Source organism: Sebastes umbrosus, chromosome 24, assembly GCF_015220745.1.
Source record: "Sebastes umbrosus isolate fSebUmb1 chromosome 24, fSebUmb1.pri, whole genome shotgun sequence".
NCBI lineage: Eukaryota > Metazoa > Chordata > Actinopteri > Perciformes > Sebastidae > Sebastes > Sebastes umbrosus.
The window spans coordinates 594,774-621,373 of record NC_051292.1 but is presented as its reverse complement, the minus strand read 5'-3'; the positions used below and the strand labels follow the sequence as shown (position 1 = coordinate 621,373).

At 43.0% G+C, this 26,600-nt stretch overlaps 1 protein-coding gene across 1 annotated transcript in view; it reads right to left on the bottom strand.

Annotated features, from left to right (window-relative positions):
* The window catches only part of LOC119483999 (zinc finger protein GLI2-like), a 67,231-nt gene that overhangs the window by 20,986 nt on the left and 19,645 nt on the right, over positions 1-26,600 (bottom strand). The window contains exons 3-4 of the mRNA XM_037762556.1: positions 8,442-8,547; positions 2,158-2,360 (exon numbers count right to left, since the gene is read on the bottom strand). Of these exons, the coding sequence (XP_037618484.1) occupies positions 2,158-2,360; positions 8,442-8,547 (309 nt within the window). The remainder of the gene's footprint in view (positions 1-2,157; positions 2,361-8,441; positions 8,548-26,600) is intronic.

The following is a 26,600-nucleotide window of genomic DNA, read 5'->3' as shown; positions in this document are numbered from 1 at the left end:
TCCCAAATCAAGTCCCAAATCAAGTTCCAATACAAGTCCCAATTCAAGTCCCAAATCAAGTTCCAAGTCAAGTCCCAATTAAAGTCCCAATTCAAGGCTGACAGGTCCCAAATCATGTCCCAATTCCAGTCCCAATTCAAGTCCCAATTCAAGTTCCAAGTCAAGTCCCAAATCAAGTTCCAATTCACGTCCCAAATCAAGACCCAATTCAAGTCCCAAGTCAAGACCCAATTCAAGGCTGATAAGTCCCAATTCAAGGCCAAAAATATGTCCCAAATCAAGTTCCAATTCAAGGCTGATAAGTCCTAATTCAAGTCTCAAGTCCAGTCCCAAGTCAGGGCTGACAAGTCCCAAATCAAGTTCCAAGTCCAGTCTCAAGTCAAGTCCCAAGTGAAGTCTCAAGTCAAGTCCCTCCTAAATCAAATCCCAAGTCAAGTCCTAATTCAATGCTGACAAGTCCCAAATCAAGTCCTAATTCCAGTCCCATGTCCAGTTCTAAGTCAAGTCCCAAGTCCAGTCCCAATTCAAGTCCTAATTCAAGTCCATGGTCACCAGGACCACATACCAGCCTCCGTTCCCAAACCCGAGTCCTCGTCTTTCACCCAGTTATTACCCCCCCCCACCCCCTCCGTTCTGTTCCCTCCCGCCCGGCTTCATCACGGCCAGATCTCCGGCGCGGCGGCTTATTTAACTTTAAAAGCGTCGCCACATTACCTCTGACAGACTGTAAAAGAAGATTTATACGCCGTCCCGCCGCCGCGCTCCGATCTGTTATTGTAATTCAGCGCTGAGGAAAGAGTCGTCGTCACGTCCTCCAGATCATTTTAAAGGATCCTCAAAGCACCTCAGAGAGCTCAGGTCAAGGTTTCCTCCACTGCAACGACTAGTCATGTTATAGTGTTTGTATTTATTCAGCTCCCTGAACACATCCAATAATACTTTCATATTACTTTAGCTTTATCCAATAATTATTATTAGAAATAAAACATTTTATGACAGAGACGGTGATTCAACTGAACACTTAGAGGATCAGATCAGATATGTTTCCAGCTGAATGGTGATTCAAAAATCAACTCGATAAGTTCTAATTTAAATAATAATCAATAAAATATAATATAATAATAATATAATATATATAATAAATAAAATAAATATAATAAAAATATATAATACAGTAACATTTTAAACAGATATATAAGTCTCAAGTCTTTGCACTCAAGTCCCAATTCAAAGCTGACAAGTCCCAATTCTAGTCCCAATTCAAGGCTGACAAGTCCCAATTCTAGTCCCAATTCGAAGCTGACAAGTCCCAATTCTTGTCCCAATTCAAGGCTGACAAGTCCCAATTCTAGTCCCAATTCAAACCTGACAAGTCCCAATTCTAGTCCCAATTCGAAGCTGACAAGTCCCAATTCTAGTCCCAATTCAAGGCTGACAAGTCCCAATTCTAGTCCCAATTCTAGTCCCAATTCAAGACTGAAAAGTCCTAATTCAAGTCCCAATTTAAGACTGACAAGTCCTAATTCAAGTCCCAATTCAAGACTGAAAAGTCCTAGTTCAAGTCCCAATTCTAGTCCCAATTCTAGTCCCAATTCAAGACTGAAAAGTCCTAGTTCAAGTCCCAATTCTAGTCCCAATTCAAGACTGAAAAATCCTAATTCAAGTCCCAATTTAAGACTGACAAGTCCTAATTAAAGTCCCAATTCAAAGCTGACAAGTCCAAGTTCAAGTCCCAATTCATGGATGACAAGTCCTAATTCAAGTCCCAAGTCCAGTCCCAAATCAAGTCTCAATTCAACTCCAAAGTCCAGTCCCAAGTCAAGTCCCAATTCAGGGCTGACAAATCCCAATTAAAGTCCCAAGTCCAGTCCCAAGTCCTTAACTTTGAGTTTCGAGTCCTAAACAAGTCATAATGTGCTCTTCAAATGTAATTCAGTTTTTAACAACACAGTAAAAAAATAACTTACTTTTTAATCTTTGGTCTTGAGGGGAAGGTATGAAGTATTAAAGTCCAAGGGAAGTCACGAGTCAGTGTTGTTAAAGTCCAAGTCAAGTTACAAGTCTAATTTGATCTTTGATCAAGTCTAACGTCATGAAATCTGTGTGACCTGTATCAGTATTGATTAGCATGAATAATCAATCAGAGAGAAGACTTACGGTCGGCTGGGCTGAGTCCTCTGGCGGCTGAGATCATGGACAGGGTGGGGCTGCCGTGCACGGACCTCAGGTAGTGCTCCATGTGGGGGTTGACGTACGGGTGAGGCGGGCTGAAGGGGGAGTCGCCGGTCGCCATGGCGGCGGGTGAGAGGCGGATCAGGGAGATATCGGAGATGACGGGGCCGCCGGCCAAACCTGCAGGGCTGGACGAGAGGAGAGGGAAGGAAACACGTGACTAAGACACAAGATGGCAAACCTGATCCTCCACAGACGGCGTGGAGGGTGACATCACGTCTAACGCCAGTCCTCTATCGAGCTTTTGATCTGAGGAAGCTTTGAATGGCGGGAAACCCACCTCTCCAGGTTCTGTTTCTACCCACGGGGCGTTACTCGGTGTCGTTTATCCCGTTAGCTCACCGGCTGGTAGAAGAACGAAGAGCTGTTTATAGCTGCAGAGCAATATCTTAGTTTTTGGCCTTTTGGACGCAACCATCTTTGTTTTGGGCTTTTTGGCCGTCGCCATCTTAGTTTTTTCGCCGTTTGGCCACCACCATCTTTGTTTTTGGTCATCGCCATCTTGGTTTTCGGCCTTTTGGCCGTTATCATCTTTGTTTATGGCTTTTTCGCCGCCACCATCTTGTTTTTTTCGCCGTTTGGCCGCCACCATCTTAGTTTTTTCGCTGTTTGGCCGCCATCATCTTGTTTTTTCGCCATTTGGCCGCCACCATCTTGTTTTTTTCGCCGTTTGACCATTGTCATCTTGTTTTTTTCGCCGTTTGACCATTGCCATCTTGTTTTTTTCGCCGTTTGACCATCGCCATCTTGTTTTTTTCGCCGTTTGACCATCTTCATCTTGTTTTTTTGGCCGTCGCATTAGCTCACTGGCTGATAGAAGGGCGTAGAGCTGACACCTTCTTTCTGTCTGTCTTTGGTATATATTTAATCAGGCTATTCTAATACATCCATAAAATCAAACTTTATTATCGTGTCAGAGTCAGCTGGTGTTTCAGGCCATAAATCTCCAGGTCTTCATTAAAAATACAACTTCTTCTTCTCCATCATCCCCCCGTCCAACAAAGGCTTCATCACCTCGCAGCCAGATAGTTGCATCACGAGCGGAGCGTTTTCTTTCTCTTTGTGCAGAAAGATGGAGATCTGATAACATAATCAGCCCACAGTCTGCGTGAAATATTAATGCTCTCATCATGAAACAGCCAGCAGGTGAGCTCTCTATGTCTTTGAATCCAGTTTGTTTACTGTGATAACGAACTGCTGCTCCAACAATCAGCCTCAATCCTCAACATTTCTCTCCTTTACAGAGCGAGTCCTGTGATATTCAGTCTGGCTACGGCCGTCTGGGTCTGCTAATATGTAAACGTATTCTCACTTCAGTGAAACAGCAACACCTATTTACTGCCGTAGAGGAAGTGGACACCTCTCACACCTCCCGTCAGACATTACCTTACTCTCTGCTGTTTAGTTTAGTTTGTAATGGCAGCGACCGGAGCAGCTGCTGACATGATATTAATAACTCTAACGAGGTGTGTGACTCGTTAAAACATTCAGTCTATCCTGACTGACTGCTGTCGTCACTTTAAACACTGTTTATAACATTAATAATCATTCACACTGCGAGCTGAGAGCGTTACGTTCTCCGTCTACTGGACCAGCAGATGATCAAGTGTGGCACTTTAAACACTGTTTATAACATTAATCTCTCAACCAGAGGGATTAACACATAGGAATTGTTTCTGTGACAGCTTTTTAGTCATCTTTTAACCTGGAATTCAGTGTTAAATATTTGTTCATTAACTCATTTAATACAGTCAGGAAACCAGCGAGAGTCTGCAGCACAACTTTTCATAAAATAATCATTCACACTGCGAGCTGAGAGCGTTACCCGTTACGTTCTCCATCTACTGGACCAGCAGATAATCAGGTGTGGCACTTTAAACTTGTGAGACTAAGAAGTGGACGTAGTTACCGTGACGTCACCCATTCGTTTATGGACTACGGTCTTGAAGCCTGGAGTTCGGCCTTTTGTCCGTCGCCATCTGTGTTTTTTGGTCTTTTGGCCGTCAATATCTTAGTTTTTGGTCCACCTGGTGGACATGTAGCGCTGGATTCAACATTATAGACCTACAGTATAGACATGCTGAAGTCATTCTGCAGATGCAACTCTCTCTGCTCTTCGTACTTTATTATCAACACATGCATCAACGCTGCATTTGTATTCCAGGCTGCCATATTTTGTAAAGCATTAAGAAAAGCACCCATTTCAGTTTTCTGATAACCATTTGTCAAACATGCATCTAAAAAGGTGTCGGTCCGGCTGTGAGGACGGAACAATGTGCAGGATGAGATGATGAAATGACTTCTTAAGGAGGCCATGATTTGCAGCAGCGTGATCTGTTTGTTTGTATGTAGGTCATTTCTCCCTCTGCATGAGGAGGAAGGCGTTCGGGGGTTTTGGCGTTCGGGGGTTTTTGTTGCCTGTTAAGTTTGAGGCGTCCGCTTCACGCAGCAGCAGCAGCAGACTCATAAACCTACAGTGGGAGTTTATTCAGCCGCTCGCCGGACGGCGTGATTTATCTAAATCAGAGCGCTCCCTGAGCCCGACACCGGAGACGAGACTCACTGTCACACTGTAATTCATCTCTGGTGTCGCCGGCGCACACTCACATGATAAAAAAAACACTTCAGGTACAAACACACTTTAGATGCATGTAGAGGAATGCCGTACACACACACACACACACACACACACACACTATAACACACATCAGATAGAAGTGTTACTGAACCATTCATCATTTTAAAGCTTCTCCACTGTGATGATCTGCAGCTTTTCTCTGCTTTCAATAGTTACAAACTCAAACTGGGGTTTTATTATTTCTTCAAATTAAATAAGCAGTTAGAAGACGTCTGCAGGAAGTTGCAAAATTAAAAAAAAAAGATCAATTAATCAAGAACCAAAAAACCCAAGATGGTGATGGCTAAAAAAACAAAAAACAAGATGGCGATGGCCCAAAAGCCAAAAACCAAGATATTGATATCCAAAAACCATGATGGAGTCGGCCAAACGGAGAACAAACCAAGATGGTGGTGTCCAAAAGGCCAAAAACCAAGATGGAGATGGACAAAAAGCCAAAACGCAAGAAGATGACCTCCAAAAACCAAGATGGCGACGGACAAAAACCAAGATGGCGACGGCCAAAAACCAAGCTGGAGATGGACAAAAAGCAAGATGCGTCAGTGACAGACTGTTGCGTTTGTAGGGCTGGCCCTCTGCGGTCCAGCTGAGAACTGTCTCAGAGGACGAAGGGGGACCTCGGAGCAGGTTTATGGGACCCTGCAGTCAGCCGTAGATTTGTCTCTAACGTGAAGCCGTTGTGTCTCTGTGTTGAGCGTCCACTCGGCAGGCTGCTGCTGTTTGTAGCATTAACAGAAGATGATTCTGAACTGTTCACTTCACTGTGAGGAGCTGCAGGCTGATGGTTTGATCTCAGCTTCTTACATGTTGCTGGTTCCCAGTCTCGCTCCGTCCGTGCTCCTCCTCCTCCTCGCCTCGCTGTCATTTGCTGGCGAGGGAAGAAAAGCCTCCTCTGTATCCGGTGGAGGAAGAAAAAAAAGTCTTTTTATGACAGGCTTGACAAAATAACCAGCCCTCTCATTACGCTATATGCAAACAATGATAAAGGGGACGGCGCCGGGATGTCATGTTAGACAATCAAGGAGGGGACCTCTGACACGCCGCCACGACTGGATAATAAAGTGCCGCACCAGGCGACAAATGACACCGCACTTAATTTGCTGCGCAATGTTCCTGTAATTAGGTGAATTTGGCACAGGCAGGGGGGAGCGACAGCTAGATCAAGGTCTTGATGAATTAGGGGTCCACTGTCAAGATCAAATCACATTAATCAAGGTGGCCGAGTCCGCGGACAGCCTCCCCCCCCCCCCCCCCCCCGCCCTCCGCTCTCCCAGCCGGCGTGATGAATAGCCCTGCTTCCGCCAGGCGCGAAGTATGCATCACCATCAAATCTGTGAATCTAAATGTAAGAGCACTATTTGGAGAATTCTATTGACTTTTTTTGTCCCGGCGCCAGTTTTCCTTTTGTGATAAAGTAACTTTAAACTCCAGAAGGAGCCTCGTTGTTCTGCTGAAAGTGTGCCACCGACTCAGCTCCACTCACGGGCTGCTCCGGACTCGACGCTGCACAACTTACAGATGTTAAGAAAGACGATTTCAGTCCGTCTCCATCTTGGTTTGTTTGCCGTCTCCATCTTTGTTTTCGGCTGTCTCTGTCTTGGTTTGTTGGCCGTCTCCGTCTTGGTTTGTTGGCCGTCTCCGTCTTGGTTTGTTAGCCGTCTCCGTCTTGGTTTGTTGGCCGTCTCCGTCTTGGTTTGTTGGCCGTCTCCGTCTTGGTTTGTTGGCCGTCTCCGTCTTGGTTTGTTGGTCGTCTCCGTCTTGGTTTGTTGGCCGTCTCCGTCTTGGTTTGTTGGTCGTCTCCGTCTTGGCTTTTGTCCGTGTCCATCTTGGTTTAGGTGGATTTGTTTGGACCCAGAAAGACGTGGTTTTGGTTGTTGTTTACGCTCCAGTTGTTGCCATATTGATTCATAAAGTCAACATTCTAAAATCAGTAATTAAAACAAACATGTGTAACAACAATTATCTTTTTTGAATCAAATTGACCGTCTCTACTTCCTTGTTTTGTGAAACCAATCTAAAGAGTTCTAACCCTCATGACACATGAACGCACGGCAATGCTCTTTCCTAATGAGTCTTTACTTTGAGACGCATTATCCTCCAACAAAAAGACAACTTTAACCGAAACAGAACAAGATATCGTCTGAGCACAGCCACAAAGAGCCTCGTGATGACATTATCTCAACTTGTTTCCAACATTAAGAATGCACTTTTAAACAAGATAAGTCTCTTCAAGTTGAATTCAACTGAACACGTTTAACAACCTCCAACATTGCAAGAAACACAACAACAACGCGTCCAGATGCTTCCAGATAGAAGTCCAGAATGTGTGAAGTGTAATCGTGTCCAGTGCTGTGTGAATATCCCTGAGCTGAATAAATGGGACCTGTTCCTGCAGTCGGACTCACCGCCAGCGCTGCTGCAGCACATGCAGTGACCTCTACACTCTGGGAGTTTAATTATGGCGCTAGCTCGGGGGCAACACGGTCTGCACCGCACAGATTAGCTCCACAACAAGCCATTAATGAATATAAAGAGGTGCTGGACGCAGGTTGGCTGTATTATGTCATCAGTGATGGATCCGGCCCTGCCGATCGCCGCTAATGGAGCGAGCTGCAGATTGATACGAGCCAACTGGCAGAGATTTATTTCTGTTTTTGACCTTTTTATTATCCAGTAAGAGAAGCGGAACGTAACAAAGTACATTTCATTTAGTATTTAGTATATTATGCTTCTACTTCTACGACATCTCAGGAGGAAATATTATAATTATTTACCATTCATTTCACAGCTGGAATTACAAGTTCCATTGCAGGATAAGATTTTAAAAACAAAACATCTCATCAGTTAATCATTAATGATTGATTGTTATAGATTAAACCAGTGGTTTCCAACCTTTCACTACCACGCTGTTTTCACGGTGACGACCAAAAACCACGATGGAGACGGGCAAAAACCAAGAGGCTTCAAAACGTCAGTTCACAAACCAATAGGCGACGTCACGGTGACTACGTCCACTTCTTCTATTCACACTATGGTTACAATACGTCAACTCTTATTTCTTTCTCATGTTCACACATTCTCAGCCAGACGTTGATGCCTTGCTCAGCGGCTCAGCGGCTCAGCGGCTCAGCGGCTCAGCGGCTCCTCAGCTCTTGAAAGACGGGAGATCTTCTCACTGATTGTTCCCAGTTTGGATCCCAGTAACCAAACTTCCGACTCCTCAAATCATCTGAGTGTTTCATCCTCAGACGTTTGGAGCCAGAACAGCAAAGCTCGCCCACATAATCAAACTATCGGAAACAAGAACCAGCGTTGATTATTCACTTTGGAAGTCAGCATGTTGTCATCTGCTTCTGATATTGAACTTGGCGAGCGCTCCGCTCTCGTCAGCGCCTGCTAACACACACACACACACACACTCAAACCCCTCCGGAGTTAAAACAGAAAAACAAGCGGTGCAGTAGTAACTGAATAGGAAATCACCATCTGCATCAAGAAGATCAGAAATCCTTCAGAATCCGACGTGTAGAAATCCCTTCAGAAAACATGTAAAGAAGAAAAGGCCACTTACCCGTGCATGGCGTGCAGCGCGTGAGGCTCGTAGTGGTAGCGTCCTTCGTGATGGCGCATGTCGATGGGGATCGGTGTGTGGAAGGTGGGGAAGATGTGGTGGGGGGCTGCGAGGACAGAAAAGCAAAGAGATGAGGAAGTGAGAGGAGACTTCAATGAACTTCACAGCACGTTGAGCACTTTCCTGTAAAATATCGGCGCTATCACACAAGAGAAGTGGGATAAATAAATAATCAAAGTCGTCCTAAGAAATCCTACATCTTGAACATAAAAGATATCCAACCGGGCTTTTGACAAAGACCTGCAGCTAGAGGGGTCTTTGAACTAGACGGGATGATGGACTGTGTGGGGGGAAAGCTGACAGACCGCGCTGGGAAAAAGCTTTCTTCTGCTTTACCAAACGGAGTCTCTGAAGCCCTGAACCCACGAGCACTGAACACACACTCCTGGGCCAGCTGTAAACATGACGGCCGCCGTCTGTTCGGGGACTTCTTCTGCTTGTTTCCAGGATTTAAGTGTTCCTAAAGTGACCGTCTGGTGTTGCTTTGTGTTTTCTAGGGTTGGAGAGGAACGTTCGTGACCTTCGGCGCCACCAGGTGAGAAAACCATGGCGGTAAATTGGCTCCTAAGGAGTGCCAGAAACTTCCATAAAATATTCCAATAAAATGGTCAAAATCGAAGCAGAAGAGTCCGAAAACACTGGATCCTACATTTCCCATAATGCAACGTGATAAGAGCGTTTTAATAGACTCTTCCTGCTTGTTAAACATCCACACCTCCAGTATCAACGTATCCTCACACAACCGTTCCAATGATATCTTACGAAAAGTTATTCCAGTTTTCCTACAAAGTCTAAATTTCCGTACGTTACATACATACAGTTTTTTCAAAATAAACTTCCGTCTTCACAAGAAACAACTTGGAGTCAGGAAAAGATGAAGGTTTGGATTGAAGTAACTACAGAAGTGGCGTTACTGAAGTGCAGAAGTAACGTGACAAATAACTCAACGTTTGTAAGTCACGTGAGTCGTTAGTATCATCAGTCCCGTGAGTCGTTAGTATCATCAGTCCCGTGAGTCGTTAGTATCATCAGTCTCGTGAGTCGTTAGTATCATCAGTCTCGTGAGTCGTTAGTATCATCAGTCCCGCGAGTCACACGAGTCGCTAGTCACTTGAGTCGTTAGTATCATCAGTCCCGTGAGTCGTTAGTATCATCAGTCCCGTGAGTCACATGAGTCGTAAGTATGGAAGTTACGTGACAAATAAGTCAACATTTGTGTTCAAATTTTCTCTAAATTATAATAAAATGACTCCACGAATAAGTAAAATTATTTTGAAAAGAGTCCAAACAGGATGTTATTTTACATCAAGTATCAAACTGACGGATGGAAAATCTTGTTTTGATACCAAATAAAATGGATTTATCTGACGTTAAATTAAAGTTCTGGCCTTATCGGAACATACTGTACGACATGAAGACTTTACGCATTGTTGTGTATCTCACATTTAACTATTTAACTATAAGACATGTTTAGTTTTATTTGGCAGCAACACGAGATGATTTATTCGTCCGGAGGGTGAATGAGTGAGACGAACCTGAAGACGTTTAAGAGCGGTCTGGTTTTAAGAGTCATCCCTTTAATGGCCCTTTTGATTTTCCATTAAAAGGCCTGTTTGTTATCCTGCTGGATTCCTCTCTGATCTGGGAAGTTGAGGACTAATTAGCTGTTGGGATAACAGGAAACCGCAGACCATGTCGTGTCTTTATTTTACCTTCAGGGCCTCTCTTTCTCTTCATGGTTCTTGTTAACATTTTTCTCAGGTTTTTATTTTGGAAAAGCTCCGACTCTCTTTCTCATCATCTCCTCCTCCTCCTCCCTCGCTACAGTTTCCTGTTAATTGTAACCCGGTGTGTCTGGTGTGCCGGATCGGAGAGGACCAGAAGAAGAAGAAAAAAGGACGCGGCGAGGAGGGAGAGGTGAGCCAGCTGATCTCTGGATCGCATTAAAATTCCTCCCGTGTCACACTCGCTCTCTCTCTAGCGGGAATCTCTCAGGGTGACCTGGGATTTGGGAGCGTCGGGGTCAGGGTCACGGATCATTATCTGCTCTGGGCCCGGCGTTGGGAGGGGGGGGGGGGGGGGTTAACGGGGGCCTCCCGGCGCTCCCCGGGGGGCCCGGGACCTGGGTGAGTCAGCATTCCAGGTCCATTCCTCTCACTCTGCACCCTGACAGGCTGACGGGACAGACCCGGTCCCAGAAGGAACCACAGAAATAGACCTCTTGACTTCACTTTGGGTCTGCTCAGCGCCACCGAGGCCTGACGGGACGACCGGGCTGGATTCTCTCAGCTGCGTCTCGTCACGCCGCCGTCTGAGCCGCGTTTAGTCGGTTTCCTGTCGCCCAATACCGACAGTGAGCTCTTTTACTGATCCCTCTGCAGTTCTTCAGCTTAGAAACGTCTCGTCTAGTGTGGAATACTTCAAGTAGTATTTCACTTCACAACATTTAAACTCTGTTCTCATCACTCTGAAGCAAATTCACTTCTTAGATCAGGGATTTATTATTATGATTATTATTATTAAGCCAACCCGGGAGTCGTTAGTATCGTCAGTCAAGTCAAGTCCAGTCCCAAGTCCAGTCCCAAGTCCAGTCCCAAGTCCAGTCCCAAATCAAGTCCCAAGTCCATCCCAAGTCCCGATGGATTCATCAGGTTTTTCTAGTCCCATATGATCCCAGTTTCTTCCTTCTAGCTTTAAAATGGAGCCGCTACCAACTAAAAATCACAAGTAGTGTTAAAGAAATGAGTGGCGTTAAATGAATTAGCGTTATTATCACGTTAACTCTGACAGCCCTAATAAAATATATGTGGTAAGACTTTGTGTTTTTTCCCGGCCGAGCGGCCGAGCGGCAGAGCGGCGTGCTCTCCATCATGTCAAACAAGCAGCGGTGAGGCCAGCAGAGCCAGGGGGTCAGAGAACACAGACCCTCCTGCTTCAGCAGATTGTGAGCGGCGTGCAGCGGAGCGTTTATCGACACGGGAGGCTGCCGCCGAGTGCTGACGCCACAGCGTCCAACCTCCATCTATTTTAGGAGAATCGAACCGGAGGTCTCCTCGGCTGGCGATCGGGGGGGATTGGCGAGGAGCGAAGCGGGAAAAGACACCTGCGACGCATTCATCACCGCCGAGAGGAAGAGGTGCATCAGTCAAAAGAGTCCCCCCGTGTTCCATCGCTCACCTCATTAAGACATCAGCGTTAATGTGTGGAGCTCATTCTCCAGGTTCCCCTCTCCCCTCAGAACTAGGTCTCCCTTTAATTCACCCATCAGTCCGGGAGCCAGGCGTACTCCCAGGCGCCCCCCTAGCGAGGGCGCCGGCGGGGTAATATGGATGTTAGCCGGGGAGCACGCTGACAGCGCCGATTTAATTCATTGTATTTTAATTATCGCTCTCCTCTCGACAGCGAGCCTTTATCACGGCCCCGGCCAGGAAGATAATAAACTTTAGCTTTAAGGTAATTACTTAATCTGGACAAACGTGTGTGTTAAGCAGCGCTATTAAAGCGAGGGGGCGATAAATCAGCGGCGCTTCGGAGGGCGGTGATTACTCCACGGTGCAATCAGTCTTTGAGACCCTCGCAGTCTTTTAAGTACCTAAATTGCACAAACAGCATGCTAACAACATGCCGCTCGTGTCACGGCGTGCGAGGTGGCGGCGGCGCTTGCCTGCCTCGTTTTGTTAATGCCAGCCGCCGCCGCTGCGCTCACCTTCAGCCCGGTGATGCATGGAGGTTATTAGCACGTGGCCTGAGCCCAGCTGTCGAAGGCTGATAAGTGACTCGCCCTCGTGGTGGTTCACCACTGAGGCCACCAGGGCCACCAGGGCCACTGAGGTCTACTAGGGCCACCAGGGCCACTGAGGTCTACTAGGGCCACCAGGGCCACCAGGGCTACCACAACCAACGAGGCCACCGAGGCCACCGAGGGCCACTGAGACCACCAGGGCCACCAAGGGCCACTGAGGCCACCAAAGGGCCACTGAGGCCACCAAAGGGCCACTTAGGCCACCAAAGGGCCACTGAGGCCACCAGGGCCACCTCACTACAGACTCACAGCAATTTAGCCTCGATGGATGGATTGAGGAATCAATGGTTGTCTCATAAATGTACTCTTGACTCGTGAGTCGTTAGCATCGTACCTCTTTTAGAAGAAGCAGAAGGTTGTGACCACGTCTGGTTACCGTGCTAAACTACTACAATACTAAACTTTAAGATAAAACAGGAACCTGTGTTCCTGGCGTCTGGTTACCGTGCTAAACTACTACAATACTAAACTTTAAGATAAAACAGGAACCTGTGTTCCTGGCGTCTGGTTACCGTGCTAAACTACTACAATACTAAACTTTAAGATAAAACAGGAACCTGTGTTCCTGGCGTCTGGTTACCGTGCTAAACTACTACAATACTAAACTTTAAGATAAAACAGGAACCTGTGTTCCTGGTGTCTGGTTACCGTGCTAAACTACTACAATACTAAACTTTAAGATAAAACAGGAACCTGTGTTCCTGGCGTCTGGTTACCGTGCTAAACTACTACAATACTAAACTTTAAGATAAAACAGGAACCCGTGTTCCTGGCGTCTGGTTACCGTGCTAAACTACTACAATACTAAACGTTAATATAAAACAGGAACCCGTGTTCCTGGCGTCTGGTTACCTTGCTAAACTACTACAATACTAAACCTTAAGATAAAACAGGAACCTGTGTTCCTGGCGTCTGGTTACCGTGCTAAACTACTACAATACTAAACTTTAAGATAAAACAGGAACCCGTGTTCCTGGCGTCTGGTTACCGTGCTAAACTACTACAATACTAAACTTTAAGATAAAACAGGAACCCGTGTTCCTGGCGTCTGGTTACCATGCTAAACTACTACAATACTAAACTTTAAGATAAAACAGGAACCCGTGTTCCTTGCGTCTCGTTACCGTGCTAACCTACTATGATACTAAACTTTAAGATAAAACAGGAACCCGTGTTCCTGGCGTCTGGTTACCATGCTAAACTACTACAATACTAAACTTTAAGATAAAACAGGAACCCGTGTTCCTTGCGTCTCGTTACCGTGCTAACCTACTATGATACTAAACTTTAAGATAAAACAGGAACCTTTGTTCCTGGCGTCTGGTTGTCGTGTTCCTGGCGTATCAGCGGAGGGCTGACTATGAAGAAGTGGCGCCGGCCCGCTGCAGACGCTAAAACAAATGTTATCAAGCAAAGACTAATAGATGGCTGGAGCCTGAAGCGAGGGCCGCCGCGGTGGTGGCGGCGCCCGACGCTGCGTATACGACCCAGGGGGGATCGGGGCGGCCCGGCGAATCAGGTAAATGTGCCTGTTGAACTCTCACGAGCGCTCGCCTTTTGTTCTTCCTGTGGCGGCGGAACAATGGAGCTGTCAGGGTGATGGAATGAGGCTGCCTGGTCAATCCCCCCCCGGCCAGGACGGCAGCGCCGCCGAGGACACCCGGAGGACGGGATGGGGGACGGGATGGGGGACGGGCTGGAGGATGGGCTGGATACCTGACGGGACTCCTCCTGGTACAACGTGTCCACACTGGGACAGAAATACGCCGTAACTAGACGTTAAATCCGTTTATAGGGATTTAAAACTGCTAATACTACTAGAAATACTACAAGATACTGCTAATACTACTAGAAATACTACTAGATACTGCTAATACTACTAGAAATACTACTAGATACTGCTAATACTACTAGAAATACTACTAGATACTGCTAATACTACTAGAAATACTACAAGATACTGCTAATACTACTAGAAATACTACTAGATACTGCTAATACTACTAGAAATACTACTAGATACTGCTAATACTACTAGAAATACTACAAGATACTGCTAAAACTACTAGAAATACTACAAGATACTGCTAATACTACTAGAAATACTACTAGATACTGCTAATACTACTAGAAATACTACTAGATACTACTAATACTACTAGAAATACTACTAGATACTGCTAATACTACTAGAAATACTACATGATACTGCTAATACTACTAGAAATACTACTAGATACTGCTAATACTACTAGAAATACTACATGATACTGCTAATACTACTAGAAATACTACTAGATACTGCTAATACTACTAGAAATACTACTAGATACTACTAATACTACTAGAAATACTACTAGATACTGCTAATACTATTAGAAATACTACATGATACTGCTAATACTACTAGAAATACTACTAGATACTGCTAATACTACTAGAAATACTACTAGATACTGCTAATACTACTAGAAATACTACATGATACTGCTAATACTACTAGAAATACTACAGAAGATAAATATCTCTTATTTATAAAATCTTAATGAAATGCTACGTCACAAATACGAGATATGGATCTCTTAACTTTTTCTCACTTTTTTAATTATTTAATTTTATTTACAAAAAATAATATTTTTTTAATAATAATAATGATGACAATAATCAAAATAATATTAAATGAAAATAAATGAACAAAGCAAAAAATAATAATAAATAAATACAAATATATTAATAATAATAAATAAATAGAAAAAATTAAAATAAAAGAACAAAGCAGAAAATAATAATACATAAAAAATATATTATTAATAATAAATAAATAAAATGAAAAAATAGGATGATCTCTGCAGCATGACGATATTTAATTTAAAACGCTTTTTTGGAACCTCACCCTGCGATTTGAAGATTTCAGGAGGCCACATTGTGATTTGAATGAAACTCAGATTAATTGTGCAGCTCTAGTCGTTGCTCTCCGACACACTACAGGAACTAAACTGTTCAATTTAACGTGTAACATGTCGTTACTGAGGGCTCTCTCACATTTTACACATCTGGTAACATCTGTTAGTGTTGGCCAGACTTAACGCAAGATGCTTTAAGGACAGAACGTGATTTACTCTGCTGTTTAATATATAATAAATACTACAAAACCAAGTATACAAGTAGCTGGCATTGATATGGCTCTTAAGGCCTGGAGGAGTCGTCCTGGAGGAGTCGTCCTCAACCGCCCGTCCTCCTGCCTCTCAGCCCAAGTGGGCGACCTCTGACCCCCACACCCCAGCCTGTGAATAGGGGCCGGCGAGGGCCACAAAGCCGCAGTGTGTCATGATAAAGTGCTTCCCGCCTCACACAATGAGAGCACCATTAAACGCTGACTCGTCTCGTCTCGGCCAATCAGAGCAGGACAGGAAGAGAAGATGCTTTAGGAACTTCTTTTTAAAGGAGAAATGGTCCTCTTGAAATAGAACAAACATTAAATATGAAGCGTTTTCAACGCCGTAACGCTGACCAGAAGAACCCCCCGTGTGTCCGTGAAGCATCATTACGGTGATTCATCTGTAAAGTCCCGTCTAACGACTTCCTCTGACTCGGCTGTGGACTTATTAACAAAGAGATGTGCATAATATTTCCTGACCTTATTCCAGTCCGTGCTTGGCCTGGTTCGCTGGATAATTAGCTCGTGCAAACGCCACCAATGGCTACAAGACAAAGCACATCAGCACAACAATTAGTCTAAAAGAGCTGTTAGCTTCCTCCCCGAACCAGCCCTGCACAGCAAACGATGCACAGCAAACGCTGCACAGTTTGATATTTGCAGCTATCACGTCATTTTTAGCACTTTGTTTATGTGCAAACGACCGGTAACACAAAAGATAAATATCTCTTATTTATAAAATCGTGCTGAGATACTACGTCACAATTTTACTTAAAATTATTAAAAATTATTAAAAATTAAATAAATTACAAATTAAAAATTAAAAAGAAAATCTATAAATGTTTATATTTGCATTACATTAGTAGTTTGGTATAATTATAACTACTTTATTTCACTCTACCTCATTTACTTATTTAATTTTATTTACAAAAATAAAAAAAAATGTTTTAATAATATTAACAATAACATTATAATTATAACAATAATAATCAAAATAATATGAAATAAATAATTAAAACAATAAATAATAATAATATAGTAATAAAATAAATGATTAAAATACATTTAAATAAATAAATAAAATGAAAAAATAATTTAAAAAAAATTAGAAATGATATAATATATATATAAATGTTTATATTTGCATTACATTAGTAGTTTGGTATAATTATAGTGTATCTCTTAACTACTTTATTTCACTCTACCTCATTTAATTATTTAATTTTATTTACAAAGTTAAAAAAAAAATGTAATATTAACAATAACATTTAAATAATAACAATAACATAAAAAATAAAATAAATAAATAAAACAATAAGTAATAAAACAAAATAATAATGAATAAAAATAATTAAATGAAACGATTATAAAAATAAATACATCAAATGAAATAAAAAATAATAATAATAAAAAATAAATAAAATGCATTTGCACACTTTGCTAATGCATATATAGTATTGTTATCCTATGTTTATATTGCCATTACATTAGTAGTTTTGTATATTTATAGTGTATTTTAATATATTCTTTATATTGTGTATTCTATAGATATTCTAAAGATATATATCTCTAGTGTTGATATGTATATTTACTGTTCCTACTGCTGCTGTAACACAATCATTTACCCATTTTGGATCAATAACGTCCATCCATCCATCCATCCATCCATCCATCCATCCATCCATCCATCTGTCTGTTTTCAGAGTAGATGTACTTCAGCTACTACTGTTGTCTCCCTGAGTGGAGTTAATCCTTCATCACATCCCACTGACGGGTCCTCCCAGCAGTAGAAAGCTCAGGGAGGCCCTTGATTAGGAAAGGAGAGCTGGGCTGAGGGGGTTGTTGAGAGAGAGGAGGCCTCCTCGCTGCAAGCGAGCGAGCGGGGGCCGGACGCCGCCTGCTGAGGCGTCATGTCGGCCCTCGCCGTCTCTCAGGGCTCGTGTTAATGGTGTGACTGGTGTTACTGGTGTTACTGGTGTTACACCCACGTCCCCGACGCTTTACACGCTTTATCCTGCAGCCCGCCGCTGCTTCCTGCTGCTTCCCGCCCCTGCAGGAGCTGGAGGAGGAGGCAGATTGATTCCTGAGTGTTGGGACTGGATTTAACTTTAGTCTGGATCGTTCTTCATCATCAATCACTGTCTGGTTGCTCTCCGTTCTAGTAGTGGATTAATCCAAAGTACCATGAAGTGGTTCAACATGTCGGTGGCGTTTTACCGTCCTGCAGTCTCCGTCGGTGTATGAATCAGATGTTCACGTAAACATGAACGAAATACTCAAAACTGATATCCAAGTTACTGAAAATAAAGGTTATTCCTCATTTTTTGTATGTTTTCCTGCGAAGGTCCAATTTCCGCTCCAGTTTTTTTCAAAATAAATTTCTGCCTTCACAGGAAACAACTTTAGGAACGATCGTAGTTAAGTTACGCGACACCCGGAAGAATCATACCGTAACTACGGAAGTTAAGTGACAACTAAATCAACGTTGACTTCCTGCCTCACACGGGGCACCAACATTACCAGTGCGTTACTTTTAGTCGGTATAGCTACGAACGGAGGATGAGAACAGCGTGAAAAGAGTGACCTTATCCTGATGAAATGGAGTGATTTCATGATGTTGACACCTGTTGATGGAAGTGTAATCATCTCCCTCAGTCGATTAGCAATTAGCACTAATTTTTTGTGTCAATGAATAATTAGCTTTTTGCCAAACTGTTTAAAACTCATCGTTAAGATCAGATATAATTAATGTGACTTAAGTTCCTGTATGGAGAGCATGGTGAAAAGTAACGGTATAATTCAGAATGATACCTAAAGCTGCAAGTTCTTCTGTAAGTTTTACGTAATTTCCCAGAATCCTCTGTGTTTGATGAAGAGACGATGGGAACACTGTGAGGAAGGTGGAGCGTGACTTCCCTCCCGCCCCCATTGTAAAAGCACAAAGACGGGGATCGTCAGTCAGGCGGTGAGGGAGGAGGAGTGGATTCAACGCCGTCCGTGACCCTGTGTGGGTTCACCGAGGGCTGGCTGGGGGGAGTCGTCACGGCAACAAAGGGCGGCCGGGAGTTTCAATTCAGAAAAATTAACCGGGAGAAAACACTGAAGGGTTCAGACGACTGGATAACTGCAGAAAAACCCTTAAACATCACTGATATTTAAAGACTGAAGGGTTCAGACGACTGGATAACTGCAGAAAAACCCTTAAACATCACTGATATTTAAACACTGAAGGGTTCAGACGACTAGATAACTGCAGAAAAACCCTTAAACATCACTGATATTTAAAGACTGAAGGGTTCAGACGACTAGATAACTGCAGAAAAACCCTTAAACATCACTGACATTTAAAGACTGAAGGGTTCAGACGACTAGATAACTGCAGAAAAAACCCTTAAACATCACTGACATTTAAAGACTGAAGGGTTCAGACGACTAGATAACTGCAGAAAAACCCTTAAACATCACTGTCACAACGATATTATGGTTCACGTTCAGCAAATAAAGCTTTGGTTAACCATTAAAATAGGTGAGTGAAGTCAATTTAATCAATTAATGTACAGCCCAATGTCCTTTTGGAAAAGGAAGAAATATACCATAAATCTAAAATAAGGTGTTCTGTAAATATTCTATAATTCCTTGATTATTTAGCATGAAAGAAACATGATAAAGATTTTTGACGCAAGAGCAACTCAGCCTCGAAAAAAATGTTAAACAAATAAAATTTAAAAAATGCAGAGAAACATCACTATAATATAGAAATATTGACTTCCAACCAAAAACATGCTGCGTTTTGGCACCCACAAATCCATTGTTGTCAATGTAGACAAGAAGGCACGCTCAAAAGCGAGAGCAACGCCGCCGCCGCGACGCGCAAATGTCCCAAGCACCTATCGATTAACCAAGATGGAGACGCCCAAAAACCAAGATGGAGACAGACAAAAACCAAGATGGTGACGGCTAAAAACCAAGATAGAGACGACTAAAAACCAAGATGGAGACGACCAAAATGACGAACTCAAGGCTTCAATACCGTAGTCCACAAACCAATGGTGCATTTTTAGACGCAACTTGTGCATGGCGCCTAAATATACCTTTTAATCAACTGTATTATTCATTGAATGGATCAATAGTCTTTACTGTAAATGTTCTCTTCCAACATGAGGGTTTGAATGTGATTTCATCGCCTTCTGGGGGAGAAATCTATTTATTTTACTTCACTTTGACTTATTAATGAATTTATTTTGTCTTAAAACATCTTAAACTGTATGACGTAGACACCTCTTCACTGATCATTGATGGTCTCGTGCGTTAAAGGCTTTTATTGAGGCTGTAATCGGTTTCATTGACTCTCTGAGTGAGGAGCACGAGGCCGACTTACTTCAGAGTGTTTATGAGGGGAAATATTCCTGAGTGAAGCACCGAGCGGAGAGCAAAGCGTCACATTTACAGCGTTTTAACGGGCGCTACGGGCCGCCGCCGATGCAGGCGTGGGTTTGGTGTTTAGGGGGAAAGTTTGAAACCCAACACTCTCAGACCGGAGCTTTAAAATCCACCGACGTGACAACCTGGTGCTTCATAAAGATTTATAACCGCCAGACAAACACCAGACTGTGTGTTTATCCTCTTTGATTTCCACTGTAGCAGGATAATTAGCTGTTATTGCTAATCTCCAGCTGCTTTCTGCAACACTTACAAGGCAATTAGTGAGCCTCTTCTCATTTCACTGTAAAGAGTGTACGGAGCGGTGCAGCTGTGGGCTTCAGGCCCGTCACCGATACACTAAACATGTATAGTTTCAGCGTGCAGCAACATGGCATCATTTAATGTTTGCTTTTAAAGACACTGAGGTCATCAGTCAACGTCTAGAAACGGCCCCGTCGCCAGGAAAACATCCTATTGAAAGTTATGTGGTAAAATAACGAGTATAACAAGTGACAAAGTCCACTAAGGACGGATAGACGGGTCAAACAAACAGGACTTTCACTCAGAAGACCCAAGTCAACATTGACTTAACGCTTGTTACGTAACATTACGCAAGAAAGTCCGCTAATGGCAGTTGTTATTTATTTATGCTAGTTAAATTACTATGGTGGTTATGTTATGTTGTTACGTTACGGTTGTTACGTTACATTGTAACGGTTGATACGGTTGTTACATTGCATAAGAAAGTCTGCTAAGTGCGCTTGTTATTTATTTACGCTAGTTATGTTACATTGTTTCGTTACGTTGTTACACTTGTTACGTTGTTACACTTGTTACGTTGTAACGGTTGTTACATTGTTACAGTTGTTATTTATTTACACTGGCTACATTGTTACGTTGGTTACGTTACGTTGTTACGTAACATTACGTACACACAATATACACATTGATAATTTTACACACAAAAGATATGAAGAGTTTATAAAATATGCTGATTATTTTGCCATCGTCCTGCTGCACCAAACACTCACTAGAGCACCACATGTGGATTAATCCGCCGCTGAAAGTAGTCCCGTCCTACAGTGATGCTCATTCTCAGTATTACCGTCAGGGTGCCGTCACTTCACGCTTCTTTACGAGTTGTTAATCTCACTTTTAAAGCTGATCGTCTCTCTTCTTTACTGTACGACTGAAGGCATTGATGTGTTTCCATGGCAGCAGTGAGTGTTACCGTGACAGCAGCTGATGTGGAGGTTTACTCTCTGCGGTTTGGTGTTTGTGTTGGAGGGCCAGACATCGGGGGATTTCCATCAGGAAGGGGGACACGCCTGGATCTGAAACCCGGACTTACAGTCCCTGTGCTGAGGGTGGCCCTCCAGACTGTGGTGGGACCGGTCAGAACCATAACGAGCTGCTAAAACCACTAAAGACTTTAATTAGTCTGAATGTTTCAGAGTCTGAGCCACGACGAATAGAGGGAATAAAATCATAAAATCACAGCTCCTATATGTTCCAGGGGATCCGTTTCCTGGGCGTCCGTCTCCTCTCAGACCAGATCACAGACCAGAGGTCAAACTACTGGAAACATAAATACTGCAAAACCATAAAATATCTGTGGACTTATTAACAAAACTCACTTTACGTCTCAGGAAGCAGCGATTTAATGATGTTTGCACGTCAAAAGATGCCCAAAAGTTTGTTTTTAGACCTCTAAGTTTAAGCTTTAAGGTCGCTTATATTGTCTCTTGGAGGAGGAAAGTGTTGGAATAAAGGAAATAAATAATATATAGCTCATAAAGAAATGTAAAAGTAAAAATGTGAATTAACGTGAAAAACAAAGTATTAAAACTGCCAAATATTGACTAAAAATGCATTTATTTATTATCACTTGTGAGGTGATTTGTAATTAAAGTGTGCAGTGTGAGTATATTTGCAGCTTCATGTTGGATTCATGTGGAATATCTAGGCCATGTTTTTCTTCTGAAGCCTGAAAACAACTAACAAATACGGAGCCAGTGGTATTTTCTATCCAGTAATCTGACCCTGCTCTATAAATACACTAAATATATAAAGAACACAACATTTAAGATGTAATGTGGTGCTCCGCTGAGCGAAGAAGTTCAGATCAAACAGGACGAGGAGGAGGGCATCTCGGAAAGTCATCAAAGTCATCCCGCTAAACGTTCACAAAGAGCCTCAGACATGTGTAGAAACTCCCGTTATCCTCCGTTATCCTCCGTTAACCTCAGTTAACCTCCATTATCCTCCTCCGTTAACCTCCGTTATCCTCCGTTATCCTCCGTTAACCTCAGTTATCCTCCATTATCCTCCTCCGTTATCCGCCGTTATCCTCCGTTAGCCTACGTTATCCTCCGTTACCCTCTGTTAACCTCCGTTATCTGCCGTTAACCTCCATTATCCTCCTCCGTTAACCTCCGTTATCCTCCGTTAATCTCCGTTATCCTCCATTATCCTCCTCCGTTATCCGCTGTTATCCTCCGTTAGCCTTCGTTATCCTCCGTTATCTGCCGTTATCCTCCGTTAACCTCCGTTATCCTCCATTATCCTTCTCCGTTATCCGCCGCTATCCTCCATTATCCTCCGTTAACCTCCGTTGTCCTCCGTTAACCTCCGCTATCCTCCATTATCCTCCGTTAACCTCCGTTGTCCTCCGTTAACCTCCGTTATCCTCAGTTATCCTCCGTTATCCGCCGTTATCCTCCGTTAACCGCCAATATCCTCCTCCGTTAACCTCCATTATCCTTCTCCGTTATCCGCCATTATCCTCCATTATCCTCCGTTAACCTCCGGTATCCTCCTTTATCCGCCGTTATCCTCCGTTAACCTTCGTTATCCTCAGTTATCCTCCATTATCCTCCGTTAACCTCCATTATCCTCCTCAGTTATCCTTCGTTATCCTCCGTTAACCCCCATTATCCTCCTCCGTTATCCTCCGTTATCCTTCATTATTCTCCATTAACCTCCGTTATCTTCCATTATTCTCCATTATCCTCCGTTATTCGCCGTTATCCTCCGTTTACCTCCGTTATCCGCCGTTATCCTCCGTTATTCGCCGTTATCCTCCGTTATCGTCCGTAATCCGCCGTTATCCGCCATTATCCTCCGTTATCCGCCGTTTTCTCTGTTATTCTCCGTAATCCGCTGTTATCCTCCAACACTGTTTTTAGTGAGGGCTCAAATTATTTAAGTTAAGTTAAGTTTTCTGAAATGTTATGTTTAAATATGTAAATGAGGCGTTAATGTGAAGTTAATGGTAATTTAGGAGAAAAAATAAAAGACGCAAATAGACAAAGTAGTAAAATAAATGTTTTCTTTCTACTAGTCTGAATGAATGAATGAGAGGAGGAAGAGGAGGAGGAGGTGGAGGAGGAGGAGGTGGAAGAGGAGGAAGAGGAGGAGGATGCTGCTGAGTCTTTTTCAGCCCCATTTCTCTCTGCCAGCGGGCCTGACCTCCTGAGTGCTCTCGCTAGCCGGCGGCGGCGGCCTGAGCATCCATTACTCACTGACTGAGATAAAGAAATCACACCTCTACTTAAAGTAGTATTTATACAGACGTCTGATCCCAGCGTCTCTAATGGACACATCCAGCTTGACACCTGAGAGACAGACGTCTTCAACAGACGGACAAATAACCTCCACCTGTTCTTCTGTCGTCTGAGCAAAGATATTCAATCTATAACGATATGAAGCAGCAAATCATCTGAAGAGGCTGGAGTCAGGTAAAAGACCAAGATGGAGACGGACAGAAACCAAGATGGAGACAACCGAGAAACCAAGATGGAGACGGACTAAAACCAAGATGGAGACGACCAAGAAACCAAGATGGAGACGGACTAAAACCAAGATGGAGACAACCAAGAAACCAAGATGGAGACGGACTAAAACCAAGATGGAGACGGACTAAAACCAAGATGGAGACAACCAAGAAACCAAGATGGAGACGGACTAAAACCAAGATGGAGACGACCAAGAAACCAAGATGGAGACGGACTAAAACCAAGATGGAGACGACCAAGAAACCAAGATGGAGACGGACTAAAACCAAGATGGAGACAACCACGAAACCAAGATGGAGACGGACTAAAACCAAGATGGAGACGGACTAAAACCAAGATGGAGACAACCAAGAAACCAAGATGGAGACGGACTAAAACCAAGATGGAGACAACCAAGAAACCAAGATGGAGACGGACTAAAACCAAGATGGAGACGGACTAAAACCAAGATGGAGACGGACTAAAACCAAGATGGAGACGGACTAAAACCAAGATGGAGACAACCAAGAAACCAAGATGGAGACGGACTAAAACCAAGATGGAGACAACCACGAAACCAAGATGGAGACGGACTAAAACCAAGATGGAGACGACCAAGAAACCAAGATGGAGACAACCAAGAAACCAAGATGGAGACGACCAAGAAACCAAGATGGAGACGGCTAAAAAACCAAGATGGAGACAACCAGACAGACTCAGAAGAAAGACCTGGGAGGGATAGAAGAAAGGAAAGAAGGAAGGATGGAGGGAGGAGGGAGGAAGGTAGGAAGGGAGGGAGGATGGAGGGAGGAGGAAGGATGGAGGGAGGAAGAGAGGGAGGGAGGATGGAGGGACGGAGGAGGGAGGAAGTTAGGAAGGGAGGGAGGATGGAGGGAGGAGGAAGGATGGAGGGAGGAAGGGAGGGAGGGAGGAGGGAGGAAGGTAGGAAGGGAGGGAGGATGGAGGGAGGAGGAAGGATGGAGGGAGGAAGAGAGGGAGGGAGGATGGAGGGAGGGAGGAAGTTAGGAAGGGAGGGAGGATGGAGGGAGGAGGAAGGATGGAGGGAGGAAGGGAGGGAGGGAGGGAGGCGCTGAGCGCGGCACATCAATCTCCCTCTCCAATGACAAACTCACTCTCAGCATGATGTATGTCATCAGCCTCCAACGCCAGTTAATCAAATGATTAGCGGCGCCGGTCGTTTCCTGTGGCCTAGTTTAGAGACGCTGACAGAGAGCAGCGAGGAACCAGCGGAGAACATTCTTCTTCTACGATACACAAAGCTGCATCCTGAAGGATTTAAAGGTCATAATTTAGTTATTAAAATACCTCCGAATAAAGAAAGGAACCTCACCAGCAGCTCTAGTAACACCATCCTGCTGATGAAGAGCATGTGATACTACCGAAAGCTCCAGAAAGTCACAAAGTTCATCAACTGAGCAACTTTCAGGGCAACGTTGCCACAGATCTGATGTCACCCCCCCATCACTGCTAGGAAAGTACTACTAGTAGTACTAGTAGAACTAGTAGAACTAGTATTCCTGTTTATCTATTGTATTCCTGCAAAAATAATACAAGTAAAACATAAAGAAAATAAAGACAAAATAAAATGAACAATAAAAAAATAGAGAAAATAATTATACTGTATAATAATAATAATAATAATAATAATAATATAAAGTCAAATTAATTAAAAACATAACTAAAATGTAAAATAAAACATTTAAACAAAATGAAAAAAATATAAAAGAAAATATATAAATAATAAAGTAAAATTAGATAAAAAATATAAAATATAACATTTAAAAAAATTAAATTAAAAGTAAATTAAAAGACAAAATAAAATTAAAAATTTATAAATAATAAAGTAAAAGAACATTTAAATAAATATGCTAAAATTAAATAACAATATAACTAAAATATTAAATTAACTTAAAAAAATGTAAAGAAATAAAGTAAATTAAAAGACAAAATAGAATAAACAATATTTAAATAATAAAGTAAAACTAAATTTAAATAAATATGGTCAAATTAAATATAAATATAAATAAAAATTGTAGTAAAATAAAATAAAATAACTAATTAATACAATTTTTATTAAATAAATTAGTAAAATTCAGTTAAAAACTAAATAATATAAAATAAAATGTATTTTAAAATAAAAAATATCAACTGTAGTAAAAATCAAATATACTTCAAAGTGAGTATTTATTTATTTATGTGATACAAAAATCTCTTAAATGGACCTTTTTTCTTCACATATATGAGTATTTTCCTCCAAACTGGACTCTGATTGGCTTCCTCTGATCCAAATGGAGGATTTCCAGTTCTGGTTCTGCCACACTGGTCTGACTGGGTTCACGTGGGAGCCAATCAGGATCAAGTTTAGTCTGGACGTGTTTCCTGAAGAAGAAGGATGGATTTTTCTGAAAAGGCAATAAGTCTAAATAAGTCTAAATTTAAAGAAACGTCCTGTACGTATCTAATCCTCCACGGCGCCGGTCCACACATTGACACACACATCAATAACCAATATTTCCACTCTAAATACCTTTAGTTATACGAATGGCTCTGAAATCACGGCCGGCGTGAAGGTGCTGGCTGCGGCGCGGCGCGTACGAGCAGACAGATGCGTGCTGTCACAGGAAATACAAACGCTCATTTGAATCTATTAACAGAGACCCGGGCCCCAAAAACACCGGCGCTGCCAGGGGCCAAATGATGGCGAGCACGGGTCCAGGAAGTCAGCGTGCCAGAGGAGCAGGGCGGCGAGGAAGGGGGAGCAGATAGGAGCACCTGGGTCCGTCCTAATTGACTCGTCGCGCGGCGGATCCACTTTCTAAACAAAGTGACTCGCACTTGAGCTTCATTATACGCGCACCCCCATTTCCATATAGGCCTCTGGGACCGGGACCCGGAGCCGCTCACACAAAACAAATGACCGC